The sequence below is a fragment of the Triturus cristatus genome, chromosome 3_1 (assembly GCF_964204655.1).
Source record: "Triturus cristatus chromosome 3_1, aTriCri1.1, whole genome shotgun sequence".
In the NCBI taxonomy this organism is placed as follows: Eukaryota; Metazoa; Chordata; class Amphibia; order Caudata; family Salamandridae; genus Triturus; species Triturus cristatus.
In genome coordinates, this window is record NC_140583.1 from 738,888,713 (window position 1) to 738,913,734 (window position 25,022).

The following is a 25,022-nucleotide window of genomic DNA, read 5'->3' on the forward strand; positions in this document are numbered from 1 at the left end:
CTGCCAGGGAAAGTCATATTCCAGCTACTTGTACTCCATTCTTTATTAAACTAATAGCGAATAATTTAATATTATTCACTCTTATTATAATAAAAATTGACAAAAAACGAGGTGAGTGAAGCCCACACAGACGTCCACAATGGCAAGCTACTTCTGTTCCTACCACTGATTTTGCCACTGCTGATGCAGGGATCGGACACACAATGCCAGGGGTAACAAGGGGCAGGCCAGGGGTTACAGCAGCGACCCCTGGAGACCCCTAAATGAAGTCCATGGAGGTCAGGTTGGCACTTTAGAGCTGGTAGGTTTTCAAATTCTGAGATACACCAAACTTGACTATAACGGATCGTTGGTTGAACTCATCACTACGTAACAGGCAGGGTTATAGTAAATTCATGCAAAGAAGGTTCCAAGGGCATCGTAGGAATATGTACATGTGACTCAGCGGGGAGATTTACTAAAATGTAGCGAAACGCAGTGCCGCAAACAAAGGTGTTGCGCTGAGTTGCACTAGAAGGAGGTCAGGTCCATGTCTTCATGGATATGGTGCTGCTGCGCTCTTCCGCTGTACTTGTGCTATTTTAGGCTGCCTAGCGCCACACGCACACCATTAACCCATTGTGCAAATTCGTGTGTGTGATGTCAAGCATAGGTTTTGCACTGCAAGGGTACATGTACCATACACACAACTACACTAAGAAATACTTTAAAACAGTGTATGTCGTATGATGCACCACGCATTCAAATTTGAAAAGCTTGAAGAAATAAAATCATTTCTCCAAGTTAATGCCTCTGGGAATCGTTATTTGTGGCACCAAGCCCAGCCAACAAATGACAGTTGACAGTGCACTACGTCACAAACTATGGGTGGAAGCGTGGAAATGCCCATGTACCCCCCCATGACCCAAAGTGACGCAACAGTAGTGCAAAAGCCTTCTTTGTACTACGCCTAGGCAACTTTCCAGTGCAAAACGGTTTTGCGCTGGAAAGAAATGAATAAATCAACACTTTGTGATAATTTGCATCATTTTTGGTGAAATTGCACTGATGCAAAGCCTTGATAAATCTGACTCCTAGTTTCTGATTAGTATTTTGGGAGGAGCTAATATTCATATTTTTCTGATTTCAGGACTTCTGTGTAAACAACCCTGAATCTGGTACTTTCAGCATCACGATAAAGAACATTGCTTGTGGGATGGGCGAAGCCATCTGCTCGGTGTCAGTCTCACTGATTCTGCAGGTTTGTTTTTCTTCATTTGCTCCCGGTGTCTTACCATTATGTGCATTATTGCAGATTTGCAAAAAAGAAATGGTGAGAAATATCAGGAATTCCACAAATTCCATAAATTATCAATATGAAATTTTGCAAGCCTTTTTGTAGAATTTTCACTCATCCTTCCATTACCACTCACTCACATTATTACATTTCATACAATGATATATTACCATACCCACATGCTCTCCCTCTACGGGTGTGCCAAAGGGCAAGATCTATGCCTAATTACCAAGACGTCCACATTAAATTACAGCAACTGCAAATGGAAGATATTTATATAGTGATGAGTCACACCGTCCCTTCTCCCCCAAACCACTTAAAACCTTGGTGTGTAACTCTTTCATATGAAAGAGAAAGCATGTTTGCAACTATGAAGAGTAAAAAAAAATCTCTAGTGCACAATTAAACACATCAAAAACCTGTTAGGTATTTGTTGCAAACGGATATTTGAAACAGTTGAATATAAGTAATTTAGTTTTTTTAAATAAAAGCTACAGTAGCTCAGAATTTGTAGACAAGTGCAGAATAATTGTAGCTTTTCACTGACTATCTAGTGAGTGCAAAAAAGAAACATGTTCTCTCTGCTTGGGACGCATTTAAGGCCACATTAAGGGACACAATCACCTTGAAGGATATCCCGCGGCAAAGGGCCAAAAAAGAGGAAAGAATGACGATCGAAACAAGACTTGCCCACGCGAATCAGGAGTATACTATGAACAGGGCTTCAAACACTAAGCAAGAGTTACTCGAGGCAAAAATACAAATGAGAGAATTTTACTATGAGTTAGGAGATGTGGCAAGCAGGACTTACCTCCAGACAGTTTATGAAGATAGTGAATATACAGGGAAACTTTTAGCATGGCAGGCAAAGGAGAAACAGGTGTGTAACAGGATTGAGAGTATCTGGGATGAACCGACTAAAACACGTTTGACTAGAATTTTGAACATAGGCGAGGCCTTTCTTAAGCAATATAAGGGAATTTATCAATCAAACCATCATGCATCCTCTGACTCAATTCTTGGTTTTCTTCACAATTGGCAAGTTCTTAACTTAAATAGGGACTTTTGAGAGGAATTGCTAGCCGACTTCATGAAGGAAGAACTCGACTTAGTCATAAGCTCTTTGCCTAATTGTAAAGCACCTAGTGAATATGGCTTTCCCGCAGAATTTTTTAAAAGGTTTGCGTCAACTCTCAACACTGAATTTTTAAAACTTGCTAACCATCTTCTGAAACGGGGTGACCCTCCATTATCTTTCTGCACAGCAGTAGTGGTTAGCATTCTGAGAAAGGATAAAGATAGCGAGAATGTTAATTCTTATAGGCCCATAAGCCTTCTTAATATTGATTACAAAATCATTACAAAGCTTCTCACTAATAGGCTTAATAGAATGGTAAGCTCACTTATTGATACGGACCAGTGTGGTTTTGTAGCTGGGAGACAGCTCCATACCAATACGAACTTTTTATTAGAAGCACTGGATTTTTTTAATATAAACAGGACTGAGGCCCAGATTTGGTTTTTAGAGCGTTCTATCTAGTTTCTGGGGATTGTCTGTTTTTAATTTTGGAAAAGTTTGGCTTCCCAGAAGAGGTTATTAAATTAATAAGATGGTTATACATGAACTCGCAGGCGCAAATCTTAATTAATTCTATAAACATAGGTACATGTCAAATAAACAGAGGCACAGGACAAGGGTGTCCTCTTTCTCCGATCTTATTTGCGTTATTTATAGAGCCCCTAGCAATAGCAATCAGACAGAAAAAGACGAACACGGGCCCTGTTCAAGGGATGACAAATATAAAATTGTGTGCTGATGACATTGTTCTCTTTTTAAATTCTAAAACTGACACTCACGAGGAAATCATGAGGATTTTCTCAGACTTCCAAGCAATAGGAGGCTATAAAATAAACAAGCCTAAAACAGAGATTATATTGTGTAATTGTTCCATCGACTCTCTATTGCCAGATTTTGGACCTGTTTATAACACTCGCCCAAAGAGATACTTAGGGATCCACGTGACGGAGAAAGTAGAAGACATATTCCATTTGAACTACACCCCGTTGCTTAAAAAAGTGAAATGCCTGTTAGCACGATGGAACCAGCTCCCACTATTAATATTAGGTCGAGTGGCACTAATTCGTATGTCTATTCTTCCACTATTTAACTTCCTTTTTAACGCTGCTCCATGCGCACTACAAGTAGCTTTATTTAAAGAGATAGATAGCATGTTTTCTTCTTTTTTATGGTCTAATAAGATACTGAGACTGGCACTGAGCACTTTAAGCTACCCTATTGCAGAAGGAGGCCTGTCCCTTTCAAATATTAGGAACTACTACCATGCGACCTTTGCACACAATAGCTCCAGATTTTTCTTTTAAGACCCCCCCGGAGGCAGATCATTTTTTCATGAATAAGATCCTAAAGGATTATAATATTGTTGACCCCACAAGAATAATCAAGTACCCTAAGAAAGTACGATGCAAGACTCTCTAATGAGTATTCAAGCAAAAATCTAAATTTTTAACATTTTACAGTATTCCTAGAATTAACAGTTCGACTAGGCTGTCCCATTTTCACATGGGTGAGAGATGTCTTTTAGAGACCCGTATTTTAAAAAAATTGGAAGAAAATGGGTATGTACAAATTCGGGATTTTATTAAAGGCAACTGTTGGAAGTCATGGTTAGAGATTAAAATGGGGCTCCTACACTCTAAAGCAATGCTGAAATGGTCATTTATTATAACAAAACCTTTTTTGGAAAATTTGATATCAGAAGTGTATCCTATAGAGCAGGTATCAGCGAAGTCTTTGATTCCCCGACAGAACGATCGGTTAGCGCATGGGTTAAAATCTTTGAAGAAAATAAGTCTCTCCCCCATATGAAAAAATCTGTGATAGATGGTGGAAAAGGGAAGAGATGTAGGTCTCAAAATCAACCTGGAGTAGAATTAACAAGCTTAATGCATCAACACTGAGAGGTGCTAATCTTAAGCGTATGCAATATTGTTCAAAATGACTAATTTATAGGACTCCTTCTTTCCTACATAATGTAAATATCGACAAATCGAGGACAAAGTGTTTCCGCTGCACAAAAGAGAATGGTGGCACCTGGTCACACATTGTTTGTGAATGTCCGAAAATCAGCACCCTGTGGGAATGAATGGAAAATTATCTCAGATCCACCTTAGACCTTTCCATCTCTATTGACTTATCCATTGCAGTTCTGGGTTGCTCTCCCAATAGAATGCTAAGCACTAGAGAAGAACAGTGCCAATACATTGCAGCATTAGTAGCAAAATCCCTAATTTTACAGAGCTGGCGAACCGATAGGATACCTTCTTTCCAAGCCTGGAGAGCAAAATTAAGTAAAATCAAAGAATTGGAAAAAAAATATGCAATAAGATCAGGTTCACTAAAGAAGTTTGAGAAAGGTTGGAGCTCTTTGGGGATCTAGTTCAGAGTTAGGGGAAACTCTTTTTATCGGAATGCTTATAATCGTTGAGGAGATGGCAGGGTTGTAGCTTGAACAGCTATGCCTGGCCCTTAAGGGTCAACTTCCCAAACTACTGTTACCTTACATTATGCACTTAGGCACTTTATAAATCCTTTATCTTATACTATATGACTGCCCCGTTTCTTCTCTCCAATAGGGATATTTGAAAGATCATTGGGGTATGTTTACTCCTAATGTTTAGCACTTTGCACTTTATCCATTAGTGATCTGTAATGTTGTATACGACTGCCCCGTTTCTTTTCTGCAACAGGGTTATTTGACAGATCATTGGGGTATGTTTACTCCTAATGATTAGCACTTTGCACTTTATCCATTTGTGATCTGTAATGTTGTATTTTTTCTATGTATGATGTCTACTTGTAAAGCTGCTCGAGTGTTTTGATTATTTTGCATTTTGCACTTTACTTGATAGTTCTGTATTTCTGTAAATTGCTTGAACTCTCAATAAAAAATTAAAAAAGTTCTCTCTGCTTGTCATTGTAAGCTAAAAAAAAGGGAGCACAAGAAAGAATAGCAATGGTCGGTTTTCGTTGCTTCAAACAGCTGTTTGAATTATGATCCTGACCTGCCTTTCACCTCGGCTGCTGGCTCTGGCAGCAGGCATTGTGATGCCAGATCTTGACTGTAATAATTTATGAAAAACGATTTTTGACGTCTTTTTTTTTTATAATCGTCGACCAGGAGCACCATAAGTAGTTGATAATAAAGAAGTTAGAGATAGGCATTACTACAGGGATTACAGAATCCCATGTATTTTGAAAAAATCAGAGACTGACGTATATACAGGGATTACAGAATCTCATGTATTGTAATAAGCTAATAACATAAGGGTAATTATCAGGAATTCACCATATAACTACATCTAGATCACTTTCACTTGGTTAAAATTCTGAACTATAGGATGTTGCAGTCAAACATATGTTTCTGTTAAGGCACATGAAGATCATTGGGGACCCCATTCTCTATGTAATATAAATGAACATGTCCTGGAGTGAGATTAGAAAGCGTGTAGTGAAGGTTGTGAACAGACTGTCCCTCATTGCCTATAACAATGCATTGACACTAAGGCCAAGCATTGTAATGAAGAGGAGGTCTTTTGAGTTCATTGTGTCTTTATGAGGCTTATCAGTCACACCTAACCTTATTCCAGTATATGTCAGACCTGGAGCTTGTCAAAATCCTTTTTAACCTATTATTTCATTCTCACATCCCTGTTTTTATTTTCTTGGCCCATCCATGGCTGTGGTTTAGAAAAATATCATCCATAAATGGCAAGGTTATAATCATATGTTGAGAGCACATTCAAGTTGTACGACATGACAAAATGGTATAATGGTACTTCTATACATTGTAAATGCTACAGAGCTATGTGGATATAACTTGCAATGTACCAGGAAATATGAGTATCCATATTATTCATTAGAGCACCTTTAAAGAAACTGATGTTACCACTAACCAGATAAGAAGAACATGGATAAAATATAAGTGAGGAAGTAGAGGAGAGGGCACACAGGTCATGCATGGTAGTAATCCTAGGATTAGCACGCTGTAGTGGTATTTCAGAGATCATGGAACGTTTTACAGGGAAGATAGTGCAGGCACAGGGGAACAATGAATGAATGAATTAATTAATTTCTTTAATTTAAAGCACTGCTCACAATAAAATCATAATAGAGTAGAGAACAAGGAATTGTAAAAACCACTTCAAACAAAAAGAATAGCTGTATAAAAAGACAGCAGGTAAAATGCAAGACTAAGAAGATGTCTCTCATTTTTTTTATAAACACAAAGAGAGATGGTGATAGACAAATAGCAGTGCGAGCAATAGATATTCTGATCCATGCAGTCAAACATACACCTCTGGGAAAGAGAGTTCTGAGACTATTGCCTGAGCCATTGTCATGGGCTAGAGCCATAACCCAAATAACATGCTGGATTAGGCGCAACAATTTACAGAAACCACATTACGTTACAAAGATACTTTTCTGCATTGAGTACAACATTGCGAAGCTTAAGGTTTCTTTTAGGGGATGGACTTCTACATATATCAATAGATTTTTACTGAGATTTTGTATAAATATTTGAATGATAAAAAAAAATACATAATAGCAGATTGGTTACTTGAAAATGTGGTTAAAATGGAAAGAAAAATGTCGGTGTGGCCAACCAAGCCAAGATGGTGGACAGGCTTTAAGTTAGCTCAGAAGGGAGACCCGTGATCCACATTACCTCGCCACCATCCATGCCTGGGTGCCGGAATATAGTGGTCTCTAGGGCTGCAGCGGCTGGCGGGGCACATGTGGTCCCTTTTGCGCGGCTTCCCTAAGTCCGGGAATGCCTCTAACAGATACGTGCTTTCATCGGCCTGACCGGCCTACACCCGCACATAGGACCTAAACCAAACAGAGGCAGTAGCGGCGGGCGGTGCCTGCTGTAAAGGCTTGCAGATACTGGCCAGGATGTGGGGTCTCTAGAGTGCCCTCGCCTGCTGCCAACCGTTTCGGCAGCCAGCACGTAAGGATGCAGCTCTTCCTTGACTACAGTTGGTGAGTGCGCTTGTGTGGCGGTGAAGTGAAGATTACCAATCCCCCTCCCCCCCGGCCACTGCTTTCCATTTCCCTGCTGGGGCCATCGCTCGCCCCTCCCCCCTGTTCTTGTATTGGGCGCAATGAAGCACAGGAGTATGAATCTCATCAGCATAGGAGGGAGCCCCATGGACAGTCCTGGGATCCTTCTCCAGTATGTTAATGCCCAGATTCTACATTTGACTGGACGATCTGCTCCTACTCTTTCTACCTCTTTGCTTCACTGAACAGATAATACCATATCTGGGAAGCACTGGGCCACCTTCATGGGTAGGTCATTTGGTCTTTTGGGGGCCTGGTGAGGTCTGTTGACTTAGGCGTGTGGCCCTAGTAGTGGGGGATCCACTTGCCTGTGGAGTGCAGGGAGGAAGATCGTGTCCTGGAGGCTGACTTTTGATGGGACACTACCGGCACTGCTTGTGCCCCTTTTCAATGTGGTGGATTCACGGTTTTGGCGGGTCCTAAACTGTGGCTGTCTGGATTGACATACAGCCAGGAGGTATCTCCTACCCAGTGGTGGGCTAAACTCCTTGTGTGAATTCATTGTGGGGTCTCGGGGGGAGAGGCCTCAGGGACTATCTAGGCCCAGGAAGTCAGTGGAGGTCTCCCTCCTCCCTCACCCTCCACTCTTGGACTCTGTGGGACTTCTTGTGCCGCCCCATTGAACTGTGCGAAAGGCATTGGGAGCCTAGCGGATCTGCTATACATAATTGCAACTGCTGCATAAAGTTACATTGTGAGTACCCACTCGCTCAGATGGGGAACAAAGCCATGGGGTATAGAGGTGGAGTGGGTCCACTTCAGCAGAGTACTCAGCCTGGCGATGTACTGAAGGTGCTGGGGCTTCTACGCAAAGATTAGCAGAAACTGACGGAACGGGTTGCTCATACTGAACACGAGATTAGAGAAATCTGCCCGTCCATGAAGGAATTGGAGAGTAAGGTCTGCTCTCTCACCACCAGTGTCCAGGAGCTGCATGCCCGTGCAGAGGATTTCAAAGAACGTTCGCACCGGAATAACGTTTGCATAGTGGGCTTTCCTGAAAGGGTGAAAGGTGATGATCCGGTGAAGTTCTTTGAGACCTGGCTGTCACAGGTGGTCGCTCCAGACTAACTATCATCCCACTTTCTGCATGGTCCACGCCGTTGGGTGTTCCCCAGACTGATTGTAGCCCAGATCCTGAATTACAGGGATAAGGACATTCTGTCGCAGGTGGCCAGGATGATCTCGCCACTCCAATATGAAAATACATGAGTATTTATCTTTCTAAATTACACCTGTGTTGATGCAAAGCAACTCTTTCTTGGGGTGAAATATAAGTTGTGCCAGGTGGGCTTGCGCTACACTCTACTTCTTCACAAAGCCAGGAGTTGCCTGGGACTGGGTAGAGAAGCGTCTCTATGAGGCCTCCACCTCATCATCACCAGTACAACAACGACCATAATCAGGATCTTCACAACAATGCAGGACCCATGTACTCAAGGTCATCCTACCACAGAGCAGGCCAAGGAAGAACAGGCCTAGCATTCACCGGTGGAGTTTGCCTTGTGGCTGGACCACAGATCACCAGTGGCACAAACTTATGAAAACAGAGACTGAGATGTCCGTTATTCCAGTAATAACACCACAAACAGCAGATGAAATTCTGTGAACGCACCCGGGGGTGAAAAAGCAGCTCACATCCTGTACTGTACTACAAGATTACATGGAAGTATTGGATCTCCTCAACGAACTTGGTACAGGTACACCTAGCAGCTCAGATAAGGAACAGTCCGGTGATGGATTAGCCACCCCCATTCTTCTAGCTCCTGGATCATTCACTAAGAAGCACCCCTCTTATAGGTCAGTTCTTTCAATGGTTGGGCGATCAATGTTTCTGGTTTGCGCTGGATGGGGAGTTATGGGTTCTACAGTTCTTGTTTGTTATGTATCGCAGTACACTCTCATACTCCTTTCTGTGGGCTATTGCTACTGTAGAGCAGAGCACAGTCTCAGTGCTGCACTATGTTGTTTGTTTGGGGGAACTGCCACCATTCTGGTACTTTAATTATGTGTAATGTTCATGGTATAGGCACCTCCAGGAAAAGACATGCAGTCCAACAATATCTGAGAAGGTGAGAGGTGCAAATCATCATCTTTCAGGAGACTCATGTGTTGGGTGGGGAGGACGTCCAACTGCAAAAGCGTTGGCACGCGCAATGTTTTTGCACAATGTATTCTGGCTTTGCTAGGGGTGGATTGATCTGGGTCCATCCAGGGGTTCCCTTTCGTCCCCTGAGTTCAGAGATTGACCATGAAGGGTGGTATGTATTGGTACACGGGCAATTGGATGGTAGGGAGGTTGCATATATGCCCCCAATGTTGCAGAGTCACAATTCCTCTCGCATCTCTCCAGAACGATGATGAAGTGGGCTCTCATTCTGTGGAGATTTCAATTGTGTCCTAGAACCATTCCTAGAACCATTCCTTGATCACTCCAACCAGCCTCTTTCAACATCCTCAGTAGTTGTATCTGTGGCCCAACTCATGCAATGGCTACAAAACTGGTCCTTGTTTGACTGTTGGAGATCGCTCCATCTGGCCACTAGGGTCTACTTCTACTATTTCCCTCCACATGATCTACATGTCTGCCTTGATTGTATTTTATGTGACTCGACCATCAGGCTGCTAGTGATGGGTGTGGAGTACTTGCAGAAGACCTTTTCTGACCATAACACCTGGCACTTGCAATTGGTGTGGGATGCTGTGAAGCAGTCAGTCCCACCTGGACACTGCAGCCTGCTCTATTGGAGTACCAGGTCTTCCGTAATACCACTGCTGAGACCCTCTCCCAATCTTTGTCTGAAAACTGGGACACACTTTCTTCCAGGCTAATATATTGGTGGCAATGGAGGTGGACCTCCTTGGACATTGCATCCATGCAGTTATGGGGGCCAGGGCGGTTTTACATGGAGCACTATCACATTGAGTCCCCCCTGACTAAACTAGAGGTGGATGCTCATAAGGACCGCTCAAAGCAGAACGCGCTGACAGAGGGTCTGGCTAAACATGCCCTGTTTATTGAGCAACTACGCTGTCTCAATTTCTCATCAAACCAGGCCAAGATGCATGCCGGTGGTGACAAGTCTGGCCGCCTATTGGCCTGGTTATTGATCAGTGTTAATACAACTTTGCCGATCACCATGGTCAGGACTCCTCAGGGAACTCTGGACAAGGATCAGGTTAGCATCCATGAGGCATTCACCGCACATTATCAAGCCCTCTATGACCCTCCGATTGTGGACTGTCACAATGCCATGCACTCCTTTCTTGACTCTGTGACCCTCACAGAGGTATGCTACAAGGGTGTCTGTTGTCCTCTCTGTTTTTTGCCCTAGCAATGGAGATGCTGGCGCAGAGGCTTCGGAACCAGGGACAGGTCTGGGACATTCCAATGCATGATGAAATGCATGCAGTTTCATTGTAAGCAGATGATATCCTCATCTATATACGTGATATCTGGGAAGAGATTGCCAATATTCATACCATATTTCAGGTGTTCTGCACTGCCTCTGGGTTTGGGGATAAATTAGGCAATATCCTGCTTTTTTTCATTGCATCAGACTCCTCCCAGAAAGATTTGCTAGCGGAATCACAATTCTGGCACTAGGAATACCGCACTTTTCACTGACGATTAACATCTATCACTCAACCCAAGAACAAGTAGATGGCTATCTAACTCTGGCCATAGGCTTGTTGCACCCCAAGATGACATTCTGGAGTACCTTACCACTTACAGTGCTTATCAAAAATGGTAATGCTTCCCCGGTATCTTTATTACTTCCTTAACCTCCTTGTCCATATCCCAAAATATACATTCTGCACTCTACACTCTATGGTGGGTTGTTTCATTTGGAACAAGGGGAGGCGGCGTGTTGTGCTCCACAATCCACAGTTACTGGTTGAGAAAGGGAGGGTGGGCGCTTCCAACTTTGAGCATTATTATTTTGTAGTGCAGCTGCAGTGGCCTGCCTGTTGGCTGAGGGACCGCCTCACGGAGTAATTTGCCTTCCAGCATCTGACTGACCACACAGGTTGATCCATCAGCTTGTCCTACCCAGGCCAAACTCCCACACAATGCTAATTGATTATTGAAGATAGCGCATAGTAGCCTTCACTGTAGTCTGTGACTTATGCCACATGTGTCCCAGTACTCCCTAGAGAACCCCCTGAGATCTATTACTCCATTTAGTGATAAGATAAGCAGGGCAGGATTGGAGGCAACCAGAGTCAGTACACTTGGTGCACTATTCCACGATGGAGTGCTCATGCCCTACGATAGCTTACTCAGGAGCATGGGCTTTTGGCTGGACAAGTTTTGGCTTATGGAAATCTATTAGCTGTGCTGGAGAGCCTTTGGGGTCTAAAGACATGGAACCTTGAACAACACTTACTGATGCACACACTATATATAATGGGTAGCGGATGCAAACTCATAACATGGTTCATATGTGCCTTGGCCTATAAACACATGATCTGCTTGCAGAGACCCGCAGATGCTTGGAGGGAGTTGTGGGAAGAGCCATAACGCACAAATAGTGGGATTGAGCACTTCATTACCCCAGGAAAGTGTCACAGAATGCTAAGTTCCGATATATTCAACATAACATTCTTCATAAGTCTCACCTCAATACAGGAACACTGCATTGTGTGTTTGGGTCTTCCTCCACGTGTCCACCCTGTCTGCATCTGGGGGCTGATATGGGCACTTGTTTTGGAATTGTTCACCCCCAGCACTCTGTGGGATGCGGTTTCTGCAGCACTGACGGAGGTGACTGGTTGCGCAGGGGTGTGCACCTTGAAGGGCTCCTTACTAGGCTTTTTTAAGTTCCCCAAAGAATCAAAAAGCTACAAATAGATTAATTAATTTAACATTAATAATTACACGCAGGCTTTTGGCCATGTACTGGAAAGCTCAGACGTTGCTCACTGATGCGGATCATTGCTTAAATGGGGGCTGGCCGAGGCAGTGGCCCTCAGGTGGGAAGAATCTCGAGGGCTGCGGACACATCCTATAGCTGTGGAGTGGGACACTCTATTAGCAAACTTACAAACTTATAGCAAGGGCTGCACAGTCTAGTGCTACTGTATACCTTGCTAGTTAACATAATTTTGATCATACCTGTGAGGCAGTGGCTTACTATTTGCCAGCATGCATTCGCTGATGGGCCTATCCTTTTATGTTGTTCTTGCCTTTTTCCTGTTACTGTTACAGTTGCCTAGAATCTCCATGTTCTGTTAGTTTAATCTAAGCCTAGACGATATTGCATAGTAATCTACTGGCAAGTAATGGCACTGTGGGTATCGTGCCTCAACCCCAATAAACTTGAAATAGCTTCCGACTGGAAAGCAATCTAGTTGGCAACTCTAATTGTCCTAAATAGTAGCAGTGTTGCAAACACAAGGAGATGATGGACGGAGCGCCAAAACCTTTCAGACACTCACCCCCAGTCACAGAACTGGGTTGAATCCATCATTGTTCTCTAGCTCACTTCACCCCAGTTCAGACCCAGCCATATGCAAGTCAGTCTTGAGTCTGTTCCTCACGGGAGCAGGCCAGCGCGAACCTGCTAAGCCAGGTCTTCCCTCGACCAGAAAAAAGCATTCTGGGACCGGTTTTGGGGTCACACCCCTCATCAGCCAGGCAGCTTGTGTTGCCACATGACTTCCTTCGTTTTTGTATAATATCAAAATTACCCTGTTTCAGTGATGAATATACACATACTGTCAATATACTACATCCATGTGTAACATTGAATGTTGTTATGAAAATGCAATAAAATGGCCCAAAAAATGGAAAGAAAGATACAAAAATGTAACAAGTCTACATTAGCATCTGTCCTTGGAACGCACATTATTATGCATAATCCCGTCTATTGAGCACCTAAAAAAGGACCTCACTAGCCGTGAGGATTTGGTATAGAAACACATGATAACAGGTATTTAGTATTCCAAAAAGAATGCCCACTATTTATTTTCCTGGCACTGAATCAGAGATGTGTATTTTTAGATAACAGATGAAAGGTTGAGAGGGAAATCAAACCTGCGACCATGGAGTCAAACACAGATGCCAGTGTATACATCAGTCCACGGAGTTATACAACCCAGTTGCTAGACCACCAGGCATCCTTGGTGTGGTTCCCCTGACCTTTTGTCTTCAGATCTGTTTGCTGACTTAGTTTTGGCTGGCTTTAGGACTCTGGGCACTTTACCACTGCTAACCAGCCAGTGATAAAGTGCATGTGCTCTCTGCTTAAAACATAGTAACATTTTCTTATCGACAACTGGCATATTTAATTTACTTATAAGTCCCTCGTGAAGTGCACTACATGTGCTCTGGGTCTGTAAATTAAATGCTACTAGTAGGCATGCATTACTGATTGTGCCACCCACACCCACTCAAGTAGTCACATAAACATGTCTCAGACCTGCCATTGCAGAGACTTTAGGTTTATGGTTAACTGGCATGTCAACCTGGTAAATTAAACCACTTGCCAGGCGCAAGCCTTCCTTTTTATTACACATAAGTCACCACAAAGGTAGGCCCTGTACAGCCCCAAGGGCAAGATGCAGCGTATTTAAAAAGCTGGACTTGTATGGTTAAATTTTACATGGCCTAAATAATTCTTTCACTACTGCAAGCCCTATTTCCCCCATAGGATAACATTGGAATTACCTTTTTACCTTTTATAAGAGTCACTTCCAATTGGGAAGAGATTGGACCCCAAGTTTGGTGTCTCTGGAATCATAATTTGAAATCACAACTTATGGTGGAGTTCGATTTTAAATTTCAGTTCTAAAAATGCCACTTTTAAAAAGTTTCAATTTTCTTACTTTAGCCATTTGGAGTCTGCTGCCAGTCTCTAATTGCATGTCTGCCTTTAGGTGACAGCTGGGCTTTGTGTATTCCCTCTGGACAGCCACACACAAAGGGAGCTTAGGTGTGACTTGATGGGCCATCTGTGTCCTGATGGGCCATCCTAGGCAAGATGAAAGGGACCAGCTGGACACAGCCTCACACTTACACCTGCGTACGCTGTGTCCTCTCCCCACACAAAGGGGTGCATAACCCTCTGTAGTGCATCTGGAGCCTGAACAGGAATTTCAACGGCGTCTCTTTGAAGTCTCCCCATTTCAAAGGATCAACTGGGTATAAGTACTGGACCTCAGACACAACCACTTTAGTACACATCTGGGCCTGTGGATACTCCTCCAGAAAGTAGGACTGTGCGCTTCTGAGGGGACTTACAGTCTGCTGGACTGCTACTCTGCTGAACTCCTGCTCTGCTCTTCTGACCCGCTGCCTGCTAACCCTTGCCTGGGTGTGAAGGACTGGATTCATATCACTTGATCCCAGAACCAGAGTGACTCCAGGGGCTTGCTCACTGGCTTAAAGTACTTCCAACTCACATGCTACAGCACCTGGACTCCACCATCGGTGCGTCTGCCCTGCCAAGTGGTGGCAGCTCAGTCCTGAACCCTTGGAAGTGGGTTTGAAGTGCGGCTCCAGCAAAATCCATGCACCAATGTTGATGCTAGGAATCGGGACCGGTGGATCTCCTCTACTGCAGAAACATCGCCGACTGCACTGTGCATCTACTCCGTTCTTCATGCATCTTTGCCATTGAATGGCTCGGAACTGACGCATCGCCTACATGTGTGGACTAACAAGGACGCATCACCTCATCGGCAACCCGTATTTGGTCTTCGACAATAACACAATCAAGGTACTTTGCAGCAGGCCAAAGCTTGTCCTTGTATGCAACATGTGCTCCATCATGGTGGGCCAGAACTTTTGGAATTGACACAGTCAAGCGCGACCAGATAGCCTTGGTTGGCGCCTTATGGTTTTAATCACTACATTTCAGTTTATTCTTTAAAAATTCATATTTCCTGCTAGACATATTGCATTTTTATCGTTTTGTTCATCAAATAAATTAAACTGAATGTTGCTAACCAGGTGTGGTATCTTTTTTTCTCGTGTTTTCATTGATTTACTGTTTGAAGAGTTGCACTAATACTTTATGCATTGCCTCTTAAGTTAAGCTTGACTGCACTGTGCCAGGATACCAGAGGGTGAGCATTGGTTCATTGAGGATGTGTTTTTACCTTACTTTGACTACGATTGTGGTTTCTGCTTGGACAGTGTGCATACATCTGCTAACCAGAAACCCAATTTCTAACACCAGTGGAAACAAAAACAGCATAAATGGTGGAGGCTACATTTACTGGTCAATATTGGACTTGACTAAGATGGCCCTTAAATGATAGCATGGATCACCTTGGGATGCATGTAACCTAAAATATATTAAGTGAGTGCAGATTCATATGAATAATAGAACCGCAGCCTACATTGTTGTTTTGAAAATAATCCAAGCAGAACACTGTAAATAGGTAAATTTGTGAAATACACACATGTGTGGATTTGCCAACAAAAACAGCAACTCATCAATTGCTAATAAATCTGCTAATTCAAATGTAGGAAGAACTTTTTCAATTCTGTTTGTGTCTCAAGAATATCCCACTGAGAAAGAGGAAGGATGCCAGGAATAGCAAGAGATACTGAAGCGGAGCATTGTCACTCACCGCCCTTGTTATCTAGTCAATCCCATTTCACCATTAACTGTGAACAGTGCTAGTTCACACACAGAGGCCATTCAACAGTAAAAGGCTTTCTTTGAGGAAGCAAACAGCTAGGTGGTAAAAAAGATCTGCCACATTAAGCGAATCAGAGAATATTCAATGACTCACATTAAAAAAAATCCTCAAAAGGTGGGTATATTATTAATAATAATAATAACGATAATAACAATAATAACAATAATATGCTTGTGTATTGCTGTATGCCATACTTCTACCATTTCTAAGCATTATACATAAGAAGATGTTATTATTGTTGCAAAATGTACATTGTTATATGAAAATCCATGCCATGCACAAGGGTTTTTTCTAGTTATGAATGATTGCAAGATAGTCATTGCATTTGCAGGGAGAGAATGTAGGAGACTTGAATGGAACATTGAATCCGCTAATGGAATTAAGCTGTTACCTGGGTGAAAAAAGTGCCTGGTGTTGTCATGACCCTTCATTAAATTGTACTTGCAGAACACAGTGATCGTCTTAACAGAGGGAGTAGTTAAGGAAAGAATCAAGCACCCCCAGATGAAGGATGTCTATCAAGTGAACCTTCTTGGGATGTACATCATTGTCAAAACACTCCATGGCTTGACCCTAATGTGGGACCAAAAGACCACTGTGACAGTCCAACTTGCAGCTGAATTTCAGGTATTTTCATGTATGTTTGTTGTAAACAGAAGGGTAACGCTGAGGTAATGGAACTAATCATGGATTATAAGGAAGGTGATGGCTGGGTGAGGAAAGATCTTAGTTTAAAATATGAATCTCAAAATTAGTTAACAAAAAGTGACGTTTGCAGTTTAATCAATTGATGGACAATGGGAAAATAGCTACCAATGTAAGATGAACATCTTCTTCCTCACTAGCATTTAATTCTCATTGGCATAGGGTATGATCAGGCCTGTGAAGTTCATGAAATCTACACATTGTGAGTAAAATGTGACGGAAATCCATGACATCAGTCCATTATGGCATACAGTGGTGGTACTGCTAGCCCATCCATTTCATTAATAAAGAAGTTCATGTTAAGTAGGAACTTTCTCACCACTCATAACAAGCACCAACATCTACTTTAAATTACAATGTCTGAGAACCCTTGCACGGAATTCAGGACTTTTGTTTTTTCTTAGCTGAGACCATTTCTAATATCTAGTGTAGTGTTAATGGTCTCAATGCTAGCTCCATTTAAAAGACCAGTACTTAACATACAACAGAATATATGGGATCTGCCTTCAACCTGACCTTTGAATGGACTTGCAAGAGGCATGGAAAGCAGAACAATGGTGTTACAAATCGACAGACCTAATGTTTAGTGCCACATGTTTGTTGTTGTGCTTAACAGGGCTGCTTGGACAGAATTAAACTAGATGGGGATCAAGTTCTGATTTTGTTTCACTGCCATTGGTCAGGGATTTTCCATTTCTCACTTCAAATCTTAGCTAGAATGGAACCAGTGACCTTGGTAAGATATTCTCACTCTAGACAGTCAACCATTTTTCCAAATTATCCTCACTCAGCCTGGGGTCTACTATATCTTTGATGTGTGATGCTCAAAACAGGTTGTATCTGATTTGAAAAAAATACCAGTTCCTGAACTTTATTTGCAGGGTAAAGTCTGTGGCATGTGTGGAAATTTCGATAGGATCGTCAGCAATGATTTCAAATCCAGGTATCAGTCTTTGGAGACCAGCGAGCTAGCATTTGGAAACAGCTGGCAAGTTGACTCCGTCTGTCCTGACAGCACCATACTGGACCCCTGTTCCAATAACCCCTTCCGACAAGCCTGGGCACAGAAGCATTGCGGTATAATCAAAAGCCCTATGTTTGCGTCCTGTCACGCCAAGGTAAGACACAGATCATATATTTTTAATGATTCCTGCAAATACTTCGGACAGCTTGATTTTAGTTTACAATCTGATAAAGATGTTTAGGTCTTGCCAACATACCACTTAGGTCTGATGAGAGATTTCATCACATGCCACACATCACATCAAAAATTTGCTCACATTCATATTTCCTTTAATGTCAACTGTGCTCTGTTAAGCGCCAAATTTCCCTTATTTCCCACTTCCCAGCCAATGCTCCTCCAGAGCTACCACGACAACCCGTTATTTTTTTTATAAACCTTTGTTTTTATTGAAGAGCTTGACAGCTACAAAGTACAATCTAAATGCTTTCTTTCTTTTTGTGTGCAACCACACACATTCATTTTCTTTCTTTTTTATTTTACCGTTCCAACGTAGTAGGTACCCAAGTCAAAAAGGAAGATCATTCTGCAGTCATTCTGAAGTCATCATCTGACTTCAGCTGGGCTATTCCAGTAATTTTCTGGGGATGTTATCCCAAACCATGTTGAAGCCATCACAGAAACGACTCCAAAATTGCTTCCTGATTACTTCAGTGGAAAACATATGAGGATCATTTACTACTACAGGAGGATCCCATGATGATTTCAGGATTAGGCTGCATTCCTCCAGGATGGGTTTCTGATGACTTAAGTGGAAAGCACGTGAAGATCATTTACTTCTGTGGGAGGGTCCCATGATGATTTCAGGATTAGGTTGTATTAGTTCTGCATGAGCCTATGGAGATGGGGTTGTAGTATTACAAAATTATCTTGAGATGACTTCAGAATGAGGCTTTATTTCTCAAGGATGAACCCAATATATCTTTAGAATGGGACTGTACTAATCAATGAAGGACATGGTGACTTCATGATGGGGATGTATTACCCCAGGATGGGTTCTGGCAGTATTACTGCATGGCAATTTCAATATAGGAATGTAGAGGGGTGAAAGATTTCCAGATGCAGGTAAGTTTCTTGGTGAAAGAAGACTTTATTTCCAGTTGATACTAGGAACCGTGATGGCGAGCTCCCTCTCAGTCGGAGTCCAGCAGGCAACTGCCTAACCGAGAGATCGAACTGTGAGAGGGCTCACAGCCAGAGTCACAAAGGCAATACAGAATGCGATTCATTGGCAAAACCAACAGGTCTTGCCTTACGACCAAATAACTTGCTAATGTTTTTTGCCGTTAGTCTGCAGTTTGTACAAAAATAAAACAAATATCAAAAAGAGTGTGATGATGAGTGCACCAATGACAGTTGTACACATCATAACACTATGGTAGCAAAGAAGGATGATGTATGCATACTTGCATCATCATGCATGCGCACCCATATGGAATGAAACAGCTGCTTTTCCAATTATTGTCTTATTTAAAATTGCAAGATGGGGACTCCACTTGGAGAGTAGGTAAAAATAAAATAAATAAACAAAGTAAACATTTGAAAAGGCGCACAAATACCAATTGAAAACAGAGCAGACCAACCAGTAAATGAGAGCCCCCAGGCGGACCAAAAAAAAGAAAAAGAAAGAAAATATTTGTAAAAGACTGTAACAGATAAAGAGGGCAACGGAGAAGCGGGTGGTAGGAGAAGTAAATATGTTGGGGTCTACCTTTAGTGGGAAAGCAAGCAAAAGAGGAGCTTGATGCAGGGGAATAAATAAAAAGTAAAAAAAACAAGTATTGGCAAAGCCAATAGATCTCCCCTATGGAAGAGCTATTGGCAATGTGTTTTAGCCATTATGCACAGCAGTGTGACTGCTGTTCAGCATGGCTAAAAGTTAGTGATGTAGGGTGGGGTAGATTGGGGTGTTTTGGGGTAGATTGGCTTAGGGTGGAGTGGGGGTAGAGTGGGGTAGATTGGAGCGGGGTGGATTGGAGTGTGGTAGTTGGTTAGATTACGGTGATAAATTGGAGTGGGGTAGATTAAATTGGGGTATATTGGGGTGGAGTGGGGTAGATTAGGGTGGAGTGCAGTAGACTAGGGTAGATTGGAGTGGGGTGGAATTGATTGCGTTAGATTGAGTGGGGTGGGGTAGATTGGAATGGAGTAGATTGGGTTAGAGTGGGGTAGATTGGGTTAGAGTTGGATAGATTGGAGTGGGGCGGGGTAGATTGAGGTGGGGTGGACTGGGATGGGTAAATTGGGGTGGGGACGATTGGAGAGGAGTAGATTTGAGTGGAGTCGGGCACAAAGTGTGGTGGAGTGGTATAAAGCGGAGTAGAGTGCAGTGAAGTGAAGTGGTGCAGCGTAGAGTTGAGTATGCCTGATGTGGTACTACACTGCCATTACAGACAACATATTTTCAATTGAAATGTCAATTTAATTTACATAGACATACAGTTTTACTGATAAAACTGTACAGCGTACAAATGACAATGTTTGGAAATATCATCACATACTGTATTGATCATATTAAAGTATTTGTTTCCAATACATTTCAGAATTAACAAAAAATGTGCTTCATTTCTGCATTCCTAATTCTGATATAGTATAAAATACTTGCACAGTTCTTTTAAATGTTGTGTGCGAGAAAAAGAAAAGCAAGATTATCACATAAATGCTCTCACTTTGAAGTCCAAGAAAAAAATAAACACAACGCTTCCTTGGAGGACAGCGCCTGACCTTTGACCTGTCTTTGAAAGCACAGCAAATGTGACAAGATAAGAACAAAATGTAATGTGCTGTTTACAGAAAGTGAGCACTCCTGGAAGTACACTGGTTATGCCCAATGGCAGGAAAGAAGACAAAAACAAAAAGCCAGAAACAAAACAAAAAGCCAGTAAATAGAAAGCCAGAAAATGTGAGTTAGAAACATTAAGTTAAGCAATGGGTGGAATGCATTGTCAGGGAAGCTTTCAGAATTCCCACAAGAAATCTATTTGCAACCAGGCACCTATGCTGTTTGGTCGGCTTGTATCTGAAAAAATACACACCAATAATTGCTCTGGGTGGTCAACTAAAAAACTGCAGATCCTTTGTTTGAACACAAGAAAACCTCTCACTATTTTACGGTGCACGGAACAGAAGAGGGAACTGTAAATGGCATAGCTGGATTGAATTTTACTTTAACTTGCCATTGAAAATATACTCAGCCCTACCTGTAAGGACTTCAGTATATATTCCTGTTACTCCAAGATAAGTCCATGTTTACTTCTTTACAAGTTTTCTATGATCGCCACTTTTACTTTTACAACTTAATAATGCTGATGTGTTAACCTATTGCACTAATAATATTATTGCACTTCTTTTAATCCTGCTGCACATGTATTCTTGTTTTTTGATAATTGTCATTGCAATCCAGTAATTTTTTTGATTTTTGATAGCAGATGTTGAACAGTGACTGTGGGTAAAAAGATAACTACCAGCAGTGCAGGATTGGTCCTGAGTAAGCCATTGTGCATGTATGAGACGGCTCAAGAAGAATGATGTGAATGTGTGTCTGTAAGTACGCCTTTAGGTGGTCGGTCATCATGTGAATGAAGGCTGCTATAACAGACTGGAAAATGCAGTGGTGGGTGACAGATCTTGTTGTGAGCTGTATATGTAGCTGATGGAGCATAGTTTAGTCAAATGATGCGAGTGGCCATGAACCTTGTGAGTGGGATATGAGATGTGAAAAGAAAGTTGAGCAGCTGGGTCAAATTGTGAGGCAGAATAGAGGTTCACATATCTGTAGGAGACATGACTGAATGGCCCATGGGACTGATTGCATGGGTGTGTGATGTTTAAAATGGCTGAGATTGGTGATGGTTTGGGCACGTTAGACAGTAAGCAGCTGCAGCTCATTGCTGGTGCAATAAAAAGCTTGCAATTCTTGCTATGGTTGCAAGAGGTTTTGTGAATGATCAAGGGATACAAAAGCCAGAGGAAGGTGGTGAGTGGTGAAGTTAGTGGTTGAGGTGAGAGGTAGTTGTTTGGGCAAGTCATCATGTGTTTGTTTGATAGTGTGAGTGGTTGGTAATGAATGTAAGTTCTGTTGCAACTGCATTAAGCCAAGTGGGTGCATTAAGTGGTGCTGTGATTGTGCATCATAGTGGTTCTCTGTAGAGATGCCTGTTATTGCATGCGGCTGAACATGTGTTATAAGGTGTCATTGAGCAGGTGATGCAGGCAAGTGATATTGCATCCTGTGTGTTTATTGTCTCAACTGATGTAATAGAATAAGGGGAGTCAACAGTGTAAATAATTAGTTCTGTGAGTGAGTTATCAGTTTTTGCTGATGTTGCTGTGTAATACTGCAGGTGGCTGAATGGTGCTTTATGAGGGTGCTATGGTTAATTAGTGAGATGAGCAATTAGTGTTGTGATGAAGGTATATGAGTTAAATTAAAACTGAGTGGACGGATAAGCTTTGTAGCATCTGGCTAAGTGTGAATGTCTTGAACAGGTGGTTGTGTGAATGAGTTATAATGAAGTCGTGTTGAGGCAAATGTAAGTGTGGGGATAAGTGATGCTTCCAAAAGCTGCATGTAGCTGAATTGTGCTCTATGAGTAAATAGATAGCATGGCAATTGGGTTCCGAATTGTACTGAGTGGTGAATAGTAAACAGTATGAGAGTTGTGATGAGTAGATGGAAGTCTATGTAGGTGGTATTTAAATGGGAACTGTGACCAGTGCCATAAGTGAACAAATATTCCTCTAGTGGTGTGCATACGGAATGTAGTTCCTTTAAAAGCTAAGGACTATTAAAGCAGTGTGTGCTTTTTGAAATCTCAAATAGTTTTGCTTCTAGACAAATTTGTTTTAGATTCATATAGGTCTGACAATTTCCCTAAACGCATTTTGGGAAACAAGCATGATAAAAACAAAAACAGTCACAAAGCCAAAAGGCTGGCGATTAACACCAGACCATTTGGTTTTGCCATTGCTTGTTTCCGCTGGTGAGACATAATTTAGAGGTTAGCCCCATAGTGGATGAACTATCATTGTACTGATGTACCAGGCCTGGATAACAATGTGAAAACACTTTCTAAGGTGAAGGAATAGGTAAAAAGAATGGTGAAAAAGGAGGGAAGCAGACAGGTGGAAACCATGAAAGATATGTGCAAGACGGAAAAATATAAGCTATGTATTTAAACATAAAATGGAGAGTGAAGGAGGTGAGGTCTGAAGGCACCGATAGATACAGAAGACAAAGAATGTGAAGAGAAATGGGGAAAGCAGAGATTGAGAATGCAAGATTATAGTGTAAGATGATGAGAATGAAAAGTGTAAAGAGGAGAAAGGCGAGGCAAGGGAAGAAGAGCAGAAAGAGGGAGCATGTGAAAGGAGTGTGGATTGGTCAGACTGAAAGGTAAAACATGAAAAGCAGCTAGTGAGGGGAAGCAGAGAGAAAGAGGAAATGTCGATATAGGGCGGAAAGTCCAGGGAGAATTGAGAGAAGAGATGGAGTGAGGTGAAAATGGGTGAAAGAAAGGCAGATAGTGAGGGAGAGTGAGAAAGTACACTTCTGCTTTAATAAATATGCAGTAATTAGATATGTAAAGTTTTGGGGTGACTGGGCAGTATCATTTTTGGGACTGCCACATCAGCGCATAGCTTTGCTGTCCAAGACACACAATACCAATTCTTTAACTGTGTTAAGGTTTCATGCAAACAATGTTTTGTGGCATCACAATAGGTATTCCTGATATAAGAGAATAACATATCAGCTATACCACTGGGACTATCTTTGATAGGAAATCAGGCTCTCATGCCTCAAACAACTAGATATTTAACATGATCAGGCTATAAGACACAAAATCCCTCTGCCACTACTGTACTTTTTTTTTTTTGTTTAATAATTTTCTATTGAAGGAATTGAAGATATATAAATACATAAATACATGAATACATGAGTACATAAATAAATGAAAACATAAATAAATGAATTGACTCCATGTCATTATGGGCTCATAGGAGTTTGTCATCAGTAACAATGTCACTTTATCAAAGGGGGAGTAGAATCATATAGAATATGCAAACTACGAATAAAGAAGGAGAAGATGCAAGATGTAATAAACATATAAAGGAGGTGAAGGAGGTAATGTGTGGTATTATTGCTAATTCATAACTCCTTTTATATATAGTAATATAAAAATTAAAAGAGAATGTAATATGAATATCAATATAAATGTAAGAGGGGAATGGAGTTTAATCTCATTAAGCATTGAGTGTGTAATAAGCATTAGATGGGGGTCAAAATTTGTGAAGATCAGAGATAATATGAAAGGATCGTAAATATAGGAACGTACACAATTAAATAGAATAAATAATGTACTGATAGAGAAATAAATAAATAAGTAAATTGATAAATAAATATAGATATAGATAAATAAATATGTGAATATATAAATAAATAGATGTGTAAGAAGGAATAGATATAGGCTCCTTACCCGGGTAAGAGACGGATAAAAATAGGAAGGGGAAGATAATGAAGGAAAGAACAAAAGAAGGGAGAAGAATAAAAGTGAAAGATGCTTGTAAAACACAAGAAAAGAGAGCAAAATCAGCAGTGGTGATAAGAGGAGAATGCAGAAATTAGAGGGTAAAGAAAAGAAGAGGAAAGGATGAATAGAGCACGATAGGGGGAAGGAAATATTCAAGGATCTTGGAGAAAAGGAACCCAAACATGTTGGAAAATTTCCTCATGGTCTTGTATTCGGTATATTATACGTTCATGAGATGCCGTCTGAATCATTGCAACCATCCAGTCTTCTTGTTTGGGGGGACTGGGCGATTGTGTAATAATTGTCAGGATCCACTTTCAGAAGAATATTGTAGGTTTATTCAGAGATACAGCAAGATCTTTAGAGCAGCACCAACCGTCTCAATCCTCCTTCAATCCATGGAATGAGTGATGCATCATGCCATGCATCACACCATTCCATGACACAGGGAAGATTCCACAATACATCATTGACTCCATTAGAGCCAATCATAACACATCCCCTTCCCACCCAAATGAAGAGAATACAAAAGACCTTAAGAACTTATTCTAAAGAGAGTGAAAATACAAAATAAGAAGACTCAACCCAAGTAACATTAGTACAGTACATGGTCCTTCATCTTAACATACAAAATAAGAGCAGACTCAACCAAGGTAACATTAGTACAGTACATAGTCCTTCATCCTAACA

General features: G+C 41.6%; 1 protein-coding gene across 1 annotated transcript in view; it reads left to right on the forward strand.

Annotated features, from left to right (window-relative positions):
* Nucleotides 1-25,022, forward strand: part of LOC146860897 (uncharacterized) — a 1,545,865-nt gene that overhangs the window by 1,031,336 nt on the left and 489,507 nt on the right. Inside the window, exons 21-23 of the mRNA XM_085646178.1 lie at nt 1,130-1,240; nt 16,524-16,703; nt 17,663-17,899. Of these exons, the coding sequence (XP_085502304.1) occupies nt 1,130-1,240; nt 16,524-16,703; nt 17,663-17,899 (528 nt within the window). The remainder of the gene's footprint in view (nt 1-1,129; nt 1,241-16,523; nt 16,704-17,662; nt 17,900-25,022) is intronic.